Source organism: Dryobates pubescens, chromosome 5, assembly GCF_014839835.1.
Source record: "Dryobates pubescens isolate bDryPub1 chromosome 5, bDryPub1.pri, whole genome shotgun sequence".
Lineage (NCBI taxonomy): Eukaryota > Metazoa > Chordata > Aves > Piciformes > Picidae > Dryobates > Dryobates pubescens.
This window is the reverse complement of record NC_071616.1, coordinates 43,089,747-43,108,942: the sequence shown is the minus strand read 5'-3', so window position 1 is coordinate 43,108,942 and position 19,196 is coordinate 43,089,747. Positions and strand designations below refer to the sequence as shown.

Sequence of the window (19,196 nt, the reverse complement as noted above, 5' to 3'; positions counted from 1 at the left end):
AATGAAGCTTTCCTGGAACTTCAGGCTGACTAGTGACAGGGTTATGGAAAATAATCAGTCAAAATTTCTACCACACATCACTGTGTGGATTTTGTTGTTGTTGTTGGTTTGGGTTTTTTACACTATTATATCTTGAATAGTATAGTGCAAGGTATGATGAAATTACTGGTCTTTGTTTTTTCCAGTCTTATTGCCTATCCAGTTACTTATGAGACAATGAATGGAAGCTACGCCAGCGTTGTTTGCTTTTACTTGAAGATGTTTAAGGAAACCAATTTCAAGTAATAAAAAAGGAGCTTAATTTTAGAAATCAGATGCAGTTTGAGCCATACTTGAGTTGCAGTATTTTCTGAAAGTACAAGAAAATACTTCTTCCTTGTCTGGCACAGAAGAATTGCTTCTACCTTGTTATGCACACAAGCATTGAGTATACTGTGAGAGACCTCTCAAGCTGCCCAACGTACTAAAGGGTGCGGGTTGTGAAAGCATCACACTTCCATGCTTCATCCTTTTCAGAGACAATGAAGCTATAGCTGTATCACATCAGTACAGAACACATTCACTCCATCTGAACAGTGTTCCACAAAAGGCCTCTGAGCCCAGTTCCTATGTATAAATGACTAAAGTCACACCCTTACATATATATATATACACACACACTAGAATTTGTTCAATATTTACACCTTAGATAAAAAGTATTGTACTGAGACTGTTACTTCTCAGTACCTATTAGTGTATTTATAAAGAGAAGAGTAAAAAGAAAAGGCAGGAAATGAATACCACTTGAAAACAGAGCTAGAGACATAAAAGCAGGTAAAGGATATAATTTAAGTGTGAAGATGAAACCACATTTACAACCTACAGATTTCCAGTTTCTCACTACAGGGTTTTCCAAACAAAGGAAGTCTCAATAGCAACACACTAAATTACAATTAATATGAAGTTAATACTGAGCTTCAGCCTCACATAGATCAATATTGGTGCTTTCAGAGCCACTTCAATTAACTTGATGACAAAACTAATTTGCCTAAGCCAGTATTTTAATGGGGTTTTTAGAAAAGGTGTTATGGTTTTTGAGTTGCATTAAATAGTTGAATGACTTCTGCAGCTAAAACGAGCAGCAGAAAGCACTGCAGTGCCCCGTTGTGCTGAACAACACAAAAGATTGACTTAATAGACTTTCAACAGTATCAGATATGAGCCTTCCTAAACAGACTACTTCCTGTGCTAAACATTCTGAGTTTTCTTTTCATCTGCTGTGAACTCTGGCACATGATCCTCACCTCGGTTATAGCTATAAATACACAAGATCTCAAAAAAAATTCATTTTGGAGAGAGAAATAATCAAGGATTAATAATTGACACACAATCCAGATTGCAAAAAGGCTCATGACATCAAGGCTCTAATTTTACTTGCTACTTTTTTGCTTTTGTGAAGGACAAATAAAACACAATGTGTTGATACTTCATCCTCTAGGCATCTGGTTTTGCCTTTATGTAGAAGAATACATAGGGCATGGGGCAATGCAAAAAAACTAGGCAAGTGAGCATATATAGATGAAATGCTTACTTATAGGTGCTTCTAGAGGTTATTTATCTGCATTTATAAACTGCTCAGCACCTGTCTTTGAAAAAGGAAAGAAGTTTTGTAAGTAGGATATAGAAGAAAGACTACCTGGCATTCAGACAAGGGACAAGAAGGGGTATGGAACTTAAAGTAAACCAGCAGGGATCATCTGGATCATCAGAGCAACTCTGGATGGAGGGAATGATATAGGATGAAGATTACAATAAAATGGACAAAGAAGAATCAGGATTTATTTCCCCCCCCCCCCTGAAAACTTGTTACAGTAACACAGACCTACTACAAGATCCAGGGCTGTTATGTAGGAATGAGAGAAAACTCAAGTAACCAGATATAGGCATCAACACATATGAGGAGGTATGGGTCAAAGATTCATGTCCAAAACCCCCAAGTCCTCAAAGGAAAGAATATGTCACATTTTCATTCTCAGCTACTATGGGATTTGGAAAAAGAAAATATGTCACCAAAACTGAATTTTCTTAGGAATCAGAACACTGCTGGAAAATGTTGAATGCTGCTGTTCATCCCACAACAGAATCTGTTCGCATTCGGCTCTTGAAGGACATGCAATGAAGGGTTAACTATCAGCCACAGAGTTAACTGTGTTCATAAACCAACGTTTTGCATATATATTGAGATTAAATCCAACACTGGTGAAATAAAACAGAAAATTAAAGCAGTGATCAGGCACTGGAATGAAGGCAAGGGCACACAAAAACCAGGACATACTATACATATTTTATAGCATACTAAACTTTTGGGATGGGATGGGTAGTTCCAGGTTGGTTTTTTTGTCCTCACAACTTGTAAACACACCTCATTATATCTTAGTATTCCTTGCAGAGTGGTAGCTGGTGTGATTTTCTTCATCTAGTTTCAAAGGTGAGAAAAGTTTATGAGGAACTGTTGACTAGATTAAGGGACACAGTGATCTACAAAATAACTTGTTCTTATTTACCTCAAATGAAAAATATTCTTCTGTTAAGTAAGGTTCATCTAGGGGAGAGACTTTTGCCTTAAATGGATGACAAAAACAAAAAGAAAAGTCCAGCCAGAAGGAAGAAGCATTAAAGAAACCAGTGAGGGTTTCTTAAGGAAGCATGACTAGTAAGCAGGGAGGGGGTACTAGTAGACAAAAGCCTGAGTGTGTGTGCTCACGATATAGAAAGCCAACCACATTCTCGGCTGCATCAAAAGTTTATCTAGGAGGTCAAGATGTGATAGTTCCCTGCTGCTCTGCTCTGCTGAGACCCTACCTGAAGTACTGCATCCAGCTCCAGAGTCCTCAGCACAAGACAGACTTAAACTTTTGGTCCAGAGTAGGACCATGAAGATGATCAGGGAGCTGAAGGACCAGAGGACAGGTTGAGAGAGTTGGGGATGTTCAGGCTCCAAAAGAGAAGGCTCTGAGGAGACCATATAGAAACTTTCCATTACTTACAGGGAGCATACAGGAAAGACAAGGGAGGACTCTTTATCAGGGAGTCTAGTGATAGGACAAAGGGTAATGGTTTTAAACTGAAAGAGGGTAGATTTAGACCGGACATAAAGAACACATTTCATACAGTGAGAGAGGTGAGAAACTGGAACAGGTTGCCCAGAGAAGATGTGGATGCTTCCTTCCTGGAAGCATTCAAGGCCAGGTTGGATAAGTCATTCAGTAATCTGATGTGTCCCTGCACGGGGCAGCAGGGGTTGGAACTAGATGATCTTTAAGGACCCTTCCAATGAAAACCATTCTATGAGTCTATGACATCTACCAAGTCATAAGTTTGAAAAACTTATGCCCTGTAGTTTAAAAATCAAAAATCCTCCATTTAAGCCAGTATTTTCAGATCTGTATTCTTAAGGCCAGGTTCTATTTAAGCACTTTGAAGGAAATGTTTTTATTTAAGGCTGTTTCATTTTAATATTTGTTTCAATCAGCATTTCTGGAGTGGAAGTAGCAATTCTCACTGGAAGAATATGAATTTACAACCCTGAAGTTCAGGCACTCAGTTTGGCAGACTTTGCATACAATGTCTGGGACCATGGTTAACAAAGAGAAGTTAAAGACTTGTGACAGGTTAATTATCTAATGGAAAAAGCTGAAATGAAACTGGCTTCAGTGAAAACATTCATTGGAAATTTTTATATGTTTAAGTTTTACTCCTGATGTTCAAGGATGTGAAACTGTGAAACCTTTGTCTGTGCTTCAATAGCTAAACATTTCATAGAGTCATAGAATGCTTCAGGTTGGAAAGGATCTAAGAAGGCCAAATAAGGCAAGTAAGGTTAGCTAGAAGTTCATACATCTTTCCTTCCATATCATGCACAGCTCTGCAATGGTCATTGCTGATTCCATGAGTTCACTGGACAGGCTGCTACAACAACTATCACCTCTGAAACAACTGAAAGAGTGAAGGAAAATTCAGCTAGCATACAAAAAGCTGTAATAATTTCTGAAGAATGTGATGTTACGAAGCCTTTTCAGTTGCTCATAGGAGCTGCTATTAATTTAGAGGTGAAATGTAAAGCTTTGTATGCTAAATTACAAAGCCAAACCAGCTCAGGCTCCTGTCCACTTTATCAAGGCTGTATTCTGTTCTCCTGCCTTACAACACATGTCCGAAAGAGTTGGTGTGACACTTCAAGTAATGAAGAGGGAAAAGAGACATTAGGTGCTCAGAGCAGTTTCTAAGAAGTAAAAGGGCACAGGAATTAGTTGTTCACTACAGAATGCTACCTAGAAACAACAGATGGTTGACATCTGTGCAGAGATTACCTATGTTACGTAGAGATAAAAGATGGAAACATTTTCCAATTAAATAACTATCAGATCTGCTGGAAGGAGAGAACTACTTGCTGTGTCCTGATAAATGTACAGGATTTGCAGATGTGGAAAGATGTAGTGGAAAAGGCTCGAAAGGAATCAGGTAGGTTTGTTTGCAAATCTTCTGAAGCTGAAAAAGATCAAGTTAGAGAGACCAGAATGTTTGGATAGTGACTTCCATTAGTAAGGAGAAATGCCAGGCCAGACTCAGCCTTCATGCCTTTCCTGAAGACAGAAAGTGCTGAAACTCAGTCAGCAAAGGGCTTAGCAATTGCTCTTCATTGAAACTGCAGCCAGAAGATATCAGCCTTCCTAGCTCAATTCTCTGAGGCAAATGTTGCCAAAAGCAGCCCAGGACAAAGAAATGAGAAGAGAGAAATGAGAGCTGCATGTTCATGTGGATGGCATAGCAAGGCTTCAACTACAGGTATCTTTATTCATGGGGAGAAAACTACCTTTGTTTTTAAGCAGAAATGGCCAGAAAACCAACAGAAATATCCTCAAAGTTCCTCATGAAGGTGAAGTTTATTACTTCAAATCAACCCTTGACCTCAGATGCAGTCTGTTCTTCTCAGTCTGCAATATGATACTTGGGATGCCAAAATTCTGGAGTACTCCAAGAAAGGAAGAACCATGTAGAATTTGTGTCAAATAAGAAATGTTTAATTCACAAGGCCTTTTCTTTCTTTTTTGCCAAGTTCAAAATGACTTCTGTTACACAACCTGAACACTTTAATACAATTGTGACCTGTCTGCTATTAAAAAACAAAATAGCAACATTAGACTTCTAGATCACAATTACCTGTTGTAAAATATCCCCCTAATTTTTCTTAATAGAAGCATTGTATCTTTCATTAATACACAGGGTATTCTGACACTGGAGGATATATTGCTTCCCTGCAAACTCTAAGAACTAAGCTGATAATTTCACTTTTTTTTTTTGGTAAAAGGAATGGATTTTAGACTCATTGAATTCATCATACATGATGCTGCTTCGTTGAAAGAGAAGTTAAGCAATTCATTGTGGTTAAAACTGCTCAACAGATGCAATGTCTCCAAGTGTTTGCAGTCATATGAATACACACCTGTATGCACACAGGTTAATACATTAAAATTTAAAGATGTGGAGCAATACATTAAAATTTTAAGATGTAGAACAATAGATTAAAATTTCAAGATGTGGAGCAATACATTAAAATTTTAAGATGCAGAGCCAGTCACTAAATCACAGCATTGTAAGTTGTACATTTTATTTAGTCTATGTCTTGACTTCACTAGCAGCAGCTGTGTTCACTAATTCATCCCTCCAGACTATAACACAAGATTCCAAACCTGGAATTGTTTGAAAACAAACCAAAAAAAACCAAACCCCAAACCAAGCCAAACCAAGCCAAACCAAACCAAACCAAACCAAAATAAACCAAACCCAAACCAAACCAAACCAAACCAAACCAAACCAAACCAAACCAAAAACCAACAAACCCAAACCAACCAAACCAAAAAGCAGCAAACCCAAATCAGCCAACCAAACTGGGGGGGGGGGAAACAACACCACAAACAAACCAAAAATGAAACAAAACCAATTAATCAACCAACACCCCCCCCCCAAACAAACAAGCAAACAAATCAAAACCTCCAAATCTCAACAAGTTTGCAAGTCAGTTTTCTGAAGCAATAAATGTGGACAGAGAAGCTGTACTAACTTCTGATACAAGACTGGAAGGATTTAGGCATATCACTAAACAGCTAATCTAGTTTCTCAGGGTCTTACTGACTTACCTAAAACTTAGCTTCATTTAATTGCAATGGGGAAATCCCACTTTTCATTGTAATAAAGAACACTCATTTCCCATGGGGTTAAGAGGTGTTGGCATTAAAATCTACCATTTTCTGAGCAGAGAAGCCATTCAAAATACAGATTGCTTCAGCTTTTTCTCTTATCTCAGGCAGAATCATTGCCATGTCTAATAGTTGAGAAACTTGAGTCTATGAAATGGGGGCTTTTCCTTTTAGAAATGTCTCAGAAACTGTCTAGAGCATTTGGTATGTAGAAGTATCACATATACAGAATATTGCAGTGAATGTTAGAAATCATACACAATGGCTTAGGCACAGTTCCATCCACCTAGAGCAGTTTGATCATTCCAAACTCATCCTGTTCAAACACATCTTCATATAAGCATTCTCTCTCACTATACACAAAGAAAAGATAATTGTATACAGTTACCAAATTACCTTGTAAAACAATGAATCTTTCTAGCACAGAAGGAGAAAATAATCTTTTCCCACATGAGGCAGGTGAGAAACTAAAATCTATCCTACAGAGGATAGAGAGACAGGACAAGATTTTACTAAGGTTCACCTGGTTCTTTCTTCATCTTTTTTCCTTATTCAATACAATGGAAACCAATTTAAGATCCTCTGTGACACATATTTCACATTCTCCTTCCAGGGCAATTTCCTTTATTTATTTTTTTTTAATTCAAACTGTTCTGGAAGATGAAGTAAGCTGAAGAACACTATAGCAGCAATACCTTGCAAATATATTTTGCATTGCCCATAGTTTTTAAAAGAAAAAAAAAAAAAACCAAAGAAAGGATAAAAAGGAAAAAAAGGGGGAAAAAAAAAAGGGGGGGCAGTGTAGAAGAGGCAAAAAGATGCCAAAAATAACATAGAATTAAACTGCAGAAAACAGCTCAAATCAATATTTTCAAGTTTTACAGGTTTTAAGTTGTCTAAAAAAAAAAAAACCCAAAGCATTTTTGATTTTATTTTATATACAGAAAAGCAGGCAACAGTTAATCTGTGAGTTTTAGCAACACTAAGGTTTTACAAAGGAGTTCATCATTCAAGATAAAAAAATAATTCAGTGATCTTTGACTAAAAACCTGGAAGTGTATTAGCACCTTATACAGTGAAGAGAAGTTTCTGAAAGAAGCACATTAAAGCATGTCATTGAACCTTAGGAAAAAACCAGAACCCACTGTCTAAAAGAACTGCTGAGAACCATGGAACACGTGAGTACACAGGAAAAAAGAGGACCAGCACGTTACTAAAGGGTAAAAAAGAACATTTTCATAAAGAACCTGTTATGTTGACCCCTGGCAGCCTTTAAGCTTTAGAAATGCTAAGGAGCTGCTGTGGCTCTCTCTATTCCCAATCAAAAACTCACTTGTTTGATGCGGTCTGGATTAACAGTGGTCTGAGGCTGTAGAATGCTGACAGGCTCTGTCTTGGCCACGTTTTGAGGCATTTCTCGAATCTTCTCTGCAATGAAGCCATGAACTGCGTTTAGTGCTTCAACTGTTCCCTGGATCAGACACACCCGCTCTGTAGTACCTGCAAACGCACACACAAACAAAAAGAGTTGATGTGAATGAAGTGGGTCCTTCAAAATCCCACCCAAGGGGCACTCAAGAGAAATCTCGCAAAACTAACCAGCATCGCCTCCAGAAACGTACAAATGAAACAGATTTCCAAGAGATGACCTACAGATGGATCTGAACACGTTGTTTGTGCAGGTCCTACAAACACAACGTTCCAGGCCTGCCTGGACAATGGCAGCAAATACAGAGAATACATACATATATACATACAATACATAGAATAAACCAGGTTGGAAGAGACCTTCAAGATCATCGCGTCCAACCCATCAAATAGGAGAAGCATGTGCAGAATACACATCTTTTCAACAGAAGCAGGAGCAGGAGCAAGGATGTCATTCTGCCCCTATACTCAGCACCGGTTAGGCCACACCTTGAGTCTTGGGTCCAGTTCTGGGCCCCTCAGTTTAGGAAAGATGTTGACTTGCTGGAATGTGTCCAGAGAAGAGCAACAAAGCTGGGGAGGGGTTTGGAGCATAGCCCTACAAGGAGAGGCTGAGGGAGCTGGGGTTGCTTAGCTTGGAGAAGAGGAGGCTCAGGGGAGACCTTCTTGCTGTCTACAACTCCCTGCAGGGAGGTTGTAGCCAGGTGGGGGTTGGTCTCTTCTCCCAGGCAACCAGCACCAGAACAAGAGGACACAGTCTCAAGCTGCACCAGGGGAAGTTTAGGCTCAAGGTGAGGAGAAAGTTCTTCACAGAAAGAGTAATTGTCCATTGGAATGTGCTGCCCAGGGAGATGGTGGAGTCACCATCGCTGGAGGTGTTCAAAGGATTGGATGTGGCACTTGGTGCCATGGTCTAGTTGATTAGATGGTGTTGGGTGCTAGGTTGGACTCGATGATCTCGAAGGTCTTTTCCAACCTGGTTAATTCTATTCTATTCTATTCTATTCTATTCTATTCTATTCTATTCTATTCTATTCTATTCTATTCTATTCTATTCTATCCCATTCCATTCCATTCCATTCCATTCCATTCCATTCCATTCCGACCTAATTCTAGATTATTCTCAACTGTTATCTAATTTTTAGGTAACACAAGGTTGAACCTAATAGCCAGTTTTATGGAGACACTTGGAATAAGCTTTTGTAATGGACACAGGAGCTGCAAATACATTCATTTAGTGGAGGCAATGCTAGATTGTTTCTCAAAACAGCTGAAGTTGTGACAGCAAGACCTTTCAAGGCCAACAGATGCAACAGATTTGAGTATCCTTCCTACCTTACAACATTCCTGCAATAACTGCATTTACTTGAATACACAGTGTGTAAGCTGTATTTAATGTGATTAACAGTCAGAAATCATGAAAGCTCATATTGAATGTGATGCAGCAGTTAGAAATCATGAAAGCTTGCACCAGGGAAGCAGTCAATACTTCACAAATTGTATTTCAAGAACTGCTGTCTAAAGCTATGCTGAACACTGTTCATGCAGGATGCCTAGACTCCACATGACTCCCTCTAAGTAACCATATCCTGAGGTCATAGGGAAGTACTCTATACTTGCCAAACAGGTCTGACCAGTGAAATATGCATAATATCTGTTCTAGTATTCTATGTCTAAAAATACCAGGCCTTTTGTGGTAATGAAGCAGAGGAGGAGACACTTTCCCACCACACTCATTTCTAAATACGAGGCAGATGCCTAAGAAAAACAGGCCCTAAAAATATTCTTCATTTTCAAACTCTGCAGCAAAGTGTAGCCCTCTGTTTCTTGTGACTTGAGTTTAGACTGGTTTTCAGATCTAACTGTTCTGTTCTGCTCTGCATCATTTCACTTAACCCTCCTCTCTAGCTTGATGGACATCCCGCAGGTCACCCTCTTACTAGAGCTGTCCCTTCCTCTCCCTTATATCACCATTACCTGGCTCTCACCTTTGATTTCATTGACTCTTATAAGGAACTTGCCTATCCCTGCAGTCTGGTGAAAGACAGTGCCACATTGATCTTGTCATTTGCATGCTGTCTCATAGATTTTGCAGTTCTATGCACATTACCAACAAGCACTGAATAACTATAGCTTTACTCCCAATGCTTTAGAAACACCTAAACAAAGCCTACATTGCCACACAACCCTTTAAGTGAAACTGTGCAACATGCCTCACAAAACCCACACCACTCTTGATTTGATTTCCTAATTGAAAAAGCATCTAGAAGATGGCCACAGATAGATGCACAATTGTGGGAAAATACTTCATTTAGTGACTAGAGTGGCTTCATACAATGATACAAACAATAATGTTGGAAAAGGCCTCAAAGATCATTGAGTCCAACCTATCACCCAAGACCTCATGACTAACTAAACCATGACTCCAAGAGCCACGTCCAATCCCCTCTTGAACACCTCCAGGGACAGCGACTCCACCATCTCCCTGGGCAGCACATTCCAATGGCTTACAACTCTCTCTGTGAAGAATTTTCTCCTCACCTCGAGCCTAAACCTCCCCTGAGTAAGTTTAGGAGTGGCTGAGGGAGCTGGGGCTGCTTAGCTTGGAGAAGAGGAGGCTCAGGGGAGACCTTATTGCTCTCTGCAACTACCTAAAGGGAGGTTGTAGCCAAGTGGGGGTTGGTCTCTTCTCCCAGGCAACCAGCAGCAGAACAAGAGGACACAGTCTCAAGCTGTGTAGGGGGAGGTTTTGGCTCGAGGTGAGGAGAAAGTTCTTCCCAGATAGAGAGACTGGCCATTGGAATATGCTGCCCAGGGAGGTGGTGGAGGCAACATCACTGGAGGTGTTTAGGAAGAGACTGGATGGGGTGCTTGGTGCCATGGTTTAGTTGATTAGATGGTGTTGGGTGATAGGTTGGACTCGATGATCTCAAAGGTCTTTTCCAACCTGGTTAATTCTATTCTGTTCTGTTATCAGCTCATCTTAAGACATGCTCCTTTAAAACTCTGCAACACAGATATTAACAGAATAGTAGAGCAACCTTATTCATCTGAAAGAAAAACGTTTTTCATTAGTAAATGCTTCTTGTCTGCTACCGTGGATGACCTCTGAAGATTAAATATTTCATTACCTAAAGATGACACAGCACATTAAGAGCCCTGCCTGTTCATCAACTTAACGTATTCATGCACACTTAAAAATCTGTCAAAGACCTTTTCCTTAAGAAATGCTATCAGGCAACACTGAAATTCAACTTTGTGGAAGAAGCTACAGCAGGACTGACAGCACGAGAAAGAGTTTTTTTCTTTCTATTAAAATGTGTTCTTTGAAAACAAAATAACACAAGTGTAACAAAAGTTTTTACACAAGCATCATAATCAAATGCTTATTTCTCAAGAAAAAAAGAATTTTGGAACACTTATGTCACAGAATCATAGAATTGTTAGGGTTGGAAGGGACCCCAAGGATCATCCAGTTCCAACCCCCCTGCTGTGGCCAGGGACACCTCACATTAGAGCAGGTTGCTCACAGCCACATCCAGCCTGGCCTTCAAAACCTCCAGGGATGAGGCTTCCACCACCTCCCTGGGCAACCTGTGCCAGTGTCTCACCACCCTCATGGGGAAGAACTTCTCCCTAACATCCAATCTGAATCTACCCAGTTCTAGTTTTTCTCCACTCCCCCTAACATCTTATCTAAATGTACCCTCCCTAGTCCTATCACTATCTGACACCCTAAAAAGTCCCTCACCAGCTTGCTTGCAGGCTCCCTTCAGATCTTGGAAGGCCACAAGACGCTATCCTCAGAGCTTTTTTCTCTTCTCCAAACTGAACAACCTGTGAAAAATCTTTTCCAGAAATCAGCTTCAAAATACAACTAATATTTTTTCTCCCCAAAACACTCCATCAAAACATGAAGTTTGAATGGTATCAGTGGAAATCAATCCAGAAAACAAAACTTGGTTCCTAAATGAAGCTTTCTTAATGCTTTTTTTTCTCTTTTCTTTTTTTCACCCTACTTGGATTCTTCCTCCAGCTTTTGCAAACAACTCCTGTGGTTTCTGTGTAAAGCAATCCAGCTCTAAGAAAATGCTCAGGGGAGTCTTTACGTGGTAGTATTAATTGTCTCCTAAATGATGAGATGTGATGTGGATTGATCAATGGAGCTAATGCAAGTGTTCTCTAGGTCAGCAGACAACACTCTGGAACAAAACACAGATCAGGTTACATCCAAGCTACCCGAGCCCAATACAGAAAGCACTTAACAGGGATGACTACTGTCAAAACATCTGAAAGGAAAACAGTCAGTGCTAAAGAGGAATTTCATTAGATTTGACACAAAGTGACTAAAGGGTATTTTACAATCTGTGTTGTTCTTAGGAGGCACAATGTAATAAAAATATGCTTTGTGTCATACTGCAGACCAAACACACTCCATGTGTTCAGCATGCATAAACCAGGATGCAGGAAATGGAAGTCCCTGCTCCATGGAGAAACACAACTGTGCACATATCACATAGGGTAAGGGATGGTTTTGAAGTGCACCACACAACGGTAGCACGTTTTCTTTGAGGTTTATGTCTGGGGAAGAAAAAAACAAGGGGAGGGGTGGGAGGGAAAGGGAGCAAATGTGGAGGGAAATAAAACAAGTGTGGAGAAATTGTCTCAGAATACAGAATTAACCAGGTTGGAAAAGACCTCAGAGATCATCGAGTCCAACCTATCATTCAACACCCTCTAATCAACTAAACAATGGCACTAAGTGCCTCATCCAGCACTATCTTAAACACTTCCAGTGATGGTAACTCCACCTCCTCCCTGGGCAGCACATTCCAATGGCCAATCTCTCTTGCTGGGAAGAATTTCTTCCTCACATCCAGCCTAAACCTCCCCTGGTGCAGCTTGAGACTGTGTCCTCTTGTTCTGTCACAGTCTCAAAGTAGAGTTGGGAATTGCTTCTGAAGTGCTGTTGTCATATTCCTTCACACAACTCTAATGGCTTTTCACTCAAATAACAGAGCACAACAACTTAACAAGAGTCGCAGCTAAGAAAAACTGCCAGCCATATGACCAAGCTCTATAACAGTAACAAAAAACCAGCCCCCAAAACCCTATGAATCACTAAAGCTGGTGAGATTTCTGTAATTGTAAAAGCTTTTAGGCTCCATTAGTGTCTAACATTAAACTGTCAGACTATTTCTCATTTTCAGTTAACAGTTGCATCCACTTCTTTTCTCCTGCCTCTGAGAACAAAAGCTCAGCCAACTCTATGCTTACTTTTTCTGAAATGAGTTTCAAAATGTGTCTTTAAATTACAGATCTCAGTTTTGAAATAGCTGACTTAGGGAAAGCCAGCCAGTCAGTGCCCTCTAAATGTACTCAATATAAAATGATTCTTATTTTAAATGATTTATAATTCCAGTTGGAGTTGGTGTCATTGTCTTTTGCCTATGAAGAGATAAAACATGTGGAAGGGAAGTCAATCGTAGTCACAGAATCACAGAATCATTTATTTGTGTTGGGAAGTCATCTAGGCTAACCCCTCCCAGAGTCAGCAGGGACATCCTTCACTAGATCAGGTTGCTCAGAGCCCTGTCAAGACTGACCTGGAATATCTCCAGGGATGGGGCCTCAACCACCTCCCTGGGCCACCTGTTGAAGTGTTCCACCACCCTTATGGTAAAGAACTTGTTCCTTACATCCAATCTAAATCTGTTCTTCTCTCATTTCAAACCACTGCTCCTTGTCCTATCACTGCAGGCCTTTGCAAACAGTCCCTATGCAGCCTTCTTGTAGCTCCCTTCAGGTACTGGAAAGCTCCTCTTGGGTCTTCCCAGAGCCTTCTCCAGACTGAACAACCCCAGCTCCCTCATCCTGCCCTTGTAGGAGAGGGGCTCAAGCCTCCTGGAACTCTGCCACAGAAAATGACCAACTGTAAACTAGGTGGTCACCATCCTTGTACATTTTGAAAGACCTTTAAAAATAACTTGTATCTCTTCAATAACAATCAAGTCCATGACAGATGTTTGCATGTGGCTGCAAAACAGGAAAACCACTCTCTAAATACTCCATCTGAGCTTGCTACAATCATTTCGTGTTTACTTCTGCTAAGTAATCCAAGTGTTTGTATGTGCTGTACTCTTCTGCAACTAAAATGTGTTTTCTTTCCTTTTCTATCAGAATCACAATTCAATTTGCATGTGTGTATCCTTTTTTTTTTATCAGAGAGGCAGAATATTATTGCACAAACATGATGGAAGGTGTCCAGAGAAGGGCCACGAGGATGAGCAGAGGTCTGGAGTTCCTCTCCTATGAGGACAGACTGAGGGAGTTGGAGCTGTTCAGTCTGGAGAAGAGAAGGCTCTGAGGAGACCTAATTGTGGCATTCCAGTATCTGAAGGGGGCTACAAGAAAGCTGGGGAGGGACTTTTGAGGGTGTCAGGGAGTGATAGGACTGGGGGGGATGGAAAAAACCTAGAAATGGGTAGATTCAGATTGGATGTTAATAAGAAGTTCTTCCCCATGAGGGTGGTGAGAGACTGGGACAGATTGCCCAGGGAGGTGGTGCAAGCCTCATCCCTGGAGGTTTTTGCAGCCAGGCTGGATGTGGCTGTGAGCAACCTGCTGTAGTGTGAGGTGTCCCTGCCCATGGCAGGGGGGGGGGTTGGAACTAGCCGATCCTTGAGGTCCCTTCCAACCCTAACAATTCTATGATTCTATGAAAACAAGCCTGCCTGTGTACTGTTGACACAAATGGATTTCTTTTTTTCTCCTTTAGTTTTAAAAATCTACATCAGGTTTTTTTTGTGTGTGGTGGTTTTATTTATTTATTTTTTTAGGATGTGTTTTTGGGTCCTTTTCCTTCTTTTTAACACGAAACTATATATAGCATTACATAAAATACTTTTTATTTTTCCTTGCAGTTCCATGGGGGATTAAAAAGACGAAACCATTAGCAGCCATCAGGCAATTTGAAAGCAAACAAAGACCTGTTTTGAAATCTCCTAAGTAAGTTAGGTCTAAAAATTAAACAGCTTGCAACTTTATTTTCATCATTCATTTGAAATTCCACCTCCTTTTAACTACCTAAAACTTTACTTTCAGGAAATGTCTTTGGCAACCACATTGCACTAATTTTGTCAAGAGCTTCAAAACAACAGACCATGAGGGCTTTTTTTTTTCTTCCCTGAGGTTTTAAGACAACTGATTTATATCTTAGAACAAGCATTAGAATAAATGCTAGAAGAAGGCAGGGAATGAAAACATTTCTATACTTAACAGGCATGTCTCTATATATGGCTACCATTAAACTTTTAAGTGTTTGCTTTAAAGGCTGACTCAATGTGTAAAAGTTCTACCATATTCATAGAAACCACCACTAAATGTTAAATGTGCTTCTGTATTTTGTGAGCCTCAGTTGAGATGTTTGGGGGAACACACTGTACTCTTCAGAAAGGACTGTCTGGCATTTAGATGGCTCTCTCTGGTTTTTGTTTTATGGGGCTTTCACATAAATCTTAAAGAGCATGTGAAAACCTGAAACCACAAAGTGTTACTGCCCACCCAGGGTAACCCCAGTGAAATCACTAATCACTAATGAATTCTCTTTACATATCTTCCAGTGTACCATGCCAATTTCTTTGACACTGAAAGGGAAAACCTGACAGAGAGGACAATGCTAAAATCTTAACTTTTACTTAAGAAAGGCTGCACTACATACTCTCATCAGCTGATTTGCATCAAGCTGTTTACTTGACAATTCACAGTACAGCAACCTACTAACCCTAATACTAAACCTGTACACAGCACTGGCTAGCCACCACCTTGAGTACTGTGCCCAGTTCTGGGCCTCTCAATTTAAGAAGGACATTGAGACACTTGAACATGTGCAGAGAAGGGCAACGAGGCTGGGGAGAGGCCTCAAGCACAGCCCTGTGAGTCTGGAGAAGAGGAGGCTCAGGGGAGACATTATTGCTCTCTACAACTACCTGAAGGGAGGCTTGGCCAGGTGGGGGTTGGTCTCTTCTCCCAGGCACCCAGCACCAGCACAAGTGGACACATTCTCAAGCTGCACCAGGGGAAGTTTAGGCTGGAGGTGAGGAGAAAGATCTTCCCAGAAAGAGAGATTGGCCATTGGAATGTGCTTCCCAGGGAGGTGGGGGAGTCCCCATCCCTGGAGGTGTTCAAGAAAGGATTGGATGTGGCACTTGGAGCCATGGTTTAGTTGTCAGGAGGTGTTAGGTATTAGGTAATAGGTTGGACTTGATGATCTCTGAGGTCTTTTCCAACCTGGTCGATTCTACAATTCCACTATCCCATACATTTCTTACTGTGACCCATGATCAAAGGGTCTGTAGAGTGGGATTCTATGTAACCACCACTGCTTGCTTCACTCTGAACCTTACCTTGCAAAAGCTGCTATAAATTAGGACTGCACTTGGATACCATTCCCAGGAAATGTAAAGACTGTCAACAATGTTCTTAACTTCAAAATGAGATTAACTTTTCCTTGCATACAAGCATTTTCTCTCTACATTTGAACGAAACCTCAGCAAATGAAACTCACACATAAAAATGTGTTTTCTTCAAACACATGAGCAGCAATTCATGACATGAACAACTTTTGTTACATAAATGATGGAAAGTACACAACTTTTAATGCCACACAGACATACCCCACATACATGTAAAGTGTCATACAAATCCCAACAAGGCAGCTTTCTCCTTTGGTTCTGGTGCTATTACCTTTATTTCTTGGGGAGAGAATTAACTGGCCTTAATATAGAGCCTGTTTTCATATTCATCACAGACAGAAAGACAGCTCTCTCCCTGAGCAAACTTGATGGTCTAATAGATCTCCTAAACTGAAAAGGGAATATGGACTGGGAGCAGTTCTACAGCACCGATGTGCACAGATCACTTACACAAATTGGGAGTAAAACAGCCTTCCCAGTCCAAAAATTAAACTAGCTGTTTTAACAGCAATTAAAATAGCTGAATAAAAAGAAAATATTGAAGGGACTCTGTGAAATGGAAAGGAAGTAAATATCAACCTGTAAGAATCTTCCTGCTCTCTGTTATAAAACTAGGGCATCCTTAACATTGATTTTTAGCTTCAAAATTACTGATTAGATGTTTCACTCAAGTTGCCTTTCAGAGAGAAATAAATGGTTTCCTTCAAAGTTTCATCTGCAATTCCTCCTCCTGAAATCCTAATTATTAATGTTTTGTGCAGCAACATTATACTTTCTATGAGTCAAGCAGCTAATAAAAGAAGAACTTAGAATAAGTGATCTATTTCTTGAAACCCATGAATGTGATGATTAACAATCACATGCACCTATGCACATGGCTTGCTGAAATCTGCCAAGATACATGTTTGAACTTGGGGTCCTCAAACATCAAGTCCTCTAATATCATCAGGTGTTCCCAGGAAGCCTTACTAGCCTTAGCAGAAGAATCTAACTGTTGAACTGGTTGATAACACGTCTTTCAGCTGTGGCATACAGCTAGTCATGCACATATATCACAGAAACATTCAGTTTGGAAAAGACCCTCAGGATCACCAAGTCCAACCCAGAACCCTACTCTGCAAAGTTCACCTCTAAAATATGTGCAGATACATATCCATACCTACATGTATACACCAATTGTTCTGGCTGAACATCAGCCAGCAGTGTGCCCAGGTAGCCAAGAAGGCAAACAGCACCCTGGCCCAGATCAGAAACAATGTCCAGCAGGAGCAGGGAAGTGCTGGCACTCCTGTACTCAGCCCTGGTCAGGCCACAGCTTAAGTACTGGGTTCAGTTCTGGGGACCACAGTATGGGAAAGACATTGAGGTCCTGGAGTGTGTCCAGAGAAGAGCAAAGAGGCTGGGGAGGGATTTGGAGGGTGTAATATGTGGAGAGGCTGAGGGAGCTGGGGTCATTTAGTCTGGAAAAGAGAAGACTATTGCTCTCTACAACTACCTGAAAGGAGGTTGTAGACAGGTGGGGGTTGGTCTCTTCTCCTAGGCAACCAGCACCAGAACAAGAGGACACAGTCTCAAGCTGTGCCAGGGGAGCTTTAGGCTGGATGTGAGGAAGAAATTCTTCCTAGAAAGAGTAATTGGCCATTGGAATGTGCTGCCCAGGGAGGTGGTGGAGTCACCGTCCCTGGAGGTGTTCAAAAGGGGATTGGACGTGGCACTTGGTGCCATGGTTTAGTTAGTCAGGAGGTGCTGGGTGATAGGTTGGACTTGACAATCTCTGAGGTCTTTTCCAGCCTGGTTGGTTCTATGATTCTATGGTTCTGTGATTCAACAACCTGAAGGGAGATTGGAATGAGGCTGGTGTTGGTCTCTTCTCCCAAGTAACCAGCAGTAGGACAAGAGGAAATGGGTTTAAGTTGTGCCAGGGGGGGTTTAGATGGGACACTAGGAAAAGCTTCTTTACTGAGACAGTGGTGAGGCATTGGCACAGGCTGCCCAAGGAGGTGGTGGAGTTGCCACCCCTGCAGGTGTTCAAGAAGCTGCAGATGTGGCTCTTCAGGATATAGTTTAGTGGTCATGATAGTTATATTGTGGTTAGACTTGATGATCTGAAATATCTTTTCCAACCTCAATGATTCTGTGGTTCTAACTCACACATTCCTGTGAATTGAATTGAATAAAATCTGTAAAACTATGAGTTCTCAGAGTTAAAAGGAAACTTCCAGTTTTACAGCTGACTGTGCCATAGTCACAAAAATCCAGGTGTAAGAAACAGATTATTCTCATGTGAGAGAGAAACCTAGGAAACTAAAAGATTAAAATTAAAGGGGGGAAAAAAAAACCCCACACTAAGGCTCATAATTATTAAAGGCTTAGAAGGGATGATGAGTCATCTTACAAAGCAAACAATCCCTTGAATATAAACCATTTGTTGGACATCAGCTAAGGACATGATGATGAGTTCCCCAAAATTATATTATATAAAAAGAGGTGAGGAATTACTGATTATTATTATACTGTTATGTGTAAGACAGGAAACAAGGATTATAACTACTTTGCTTTGCTGAAGAGTCATTCATTAAAAAAAACCATATAGATTCCACTGCAAAAGAAATTTCCCCCAAACCAAAGGCAAAGGCCAGAGATTTTATCCTGCTATTGTTTTATGGAAGAGTGTTCCTTAGATGAGAAACGGAGAGAAACTGTGCAAGAAAATCAATGACAAAAGGCTGCAATGAAAGTAGAATCATAGAATCATAGAATGAATCAGGTTGGAAAAGACCTCAGAAATCATCAAGTCCAACCTAATACCTTGTGACTAACTAAACCATGGCTCCAAGTGCCATGTCCAGTCCCTTCTTGAACACCTCCAAAGATGGTGACTCCACCACCTCCCTGAGAAGCACATTCCAATGGCCAATTACTCTTTCTGGGAAGAACTTTCTCCTCACCTCCAGCCTAAATCTCCCCTGGCACAGCTTGAGACTGTGTCCTCTTGTTCTGGTGCTAGTTTCCTGGGGAGAAGAGACCAATCCCCACCTGTCTGAAACTACCTTTCAGG

General features: G+C 40.7%; 1 protein-coding gene across 2 annotated transcripts in view; it reads right to left on the bottom strand.

Moving 5' to 3' along the window:
- Nucleotides 1-19,196, bottom strand: part of NOVA1 (NOVA alternative splicing regulator 1) — a 187,881-nt gene that overhangs the window by 32,783 nt on the left and 135,902 nt on the right. For both annotated transcript variants that reach the window (XM_054162106.1, XM_054162105.1), the window contains exon 3: nt 7,570-7,736. In XM_054162106.1, coding sequence (XP_054018081.1) covers nt 7,570-7,736 — 167 coding nt within the window. The remainder of the gene's footprint in view (nt 1-7,569; nt 7,737-19,196) is intronic.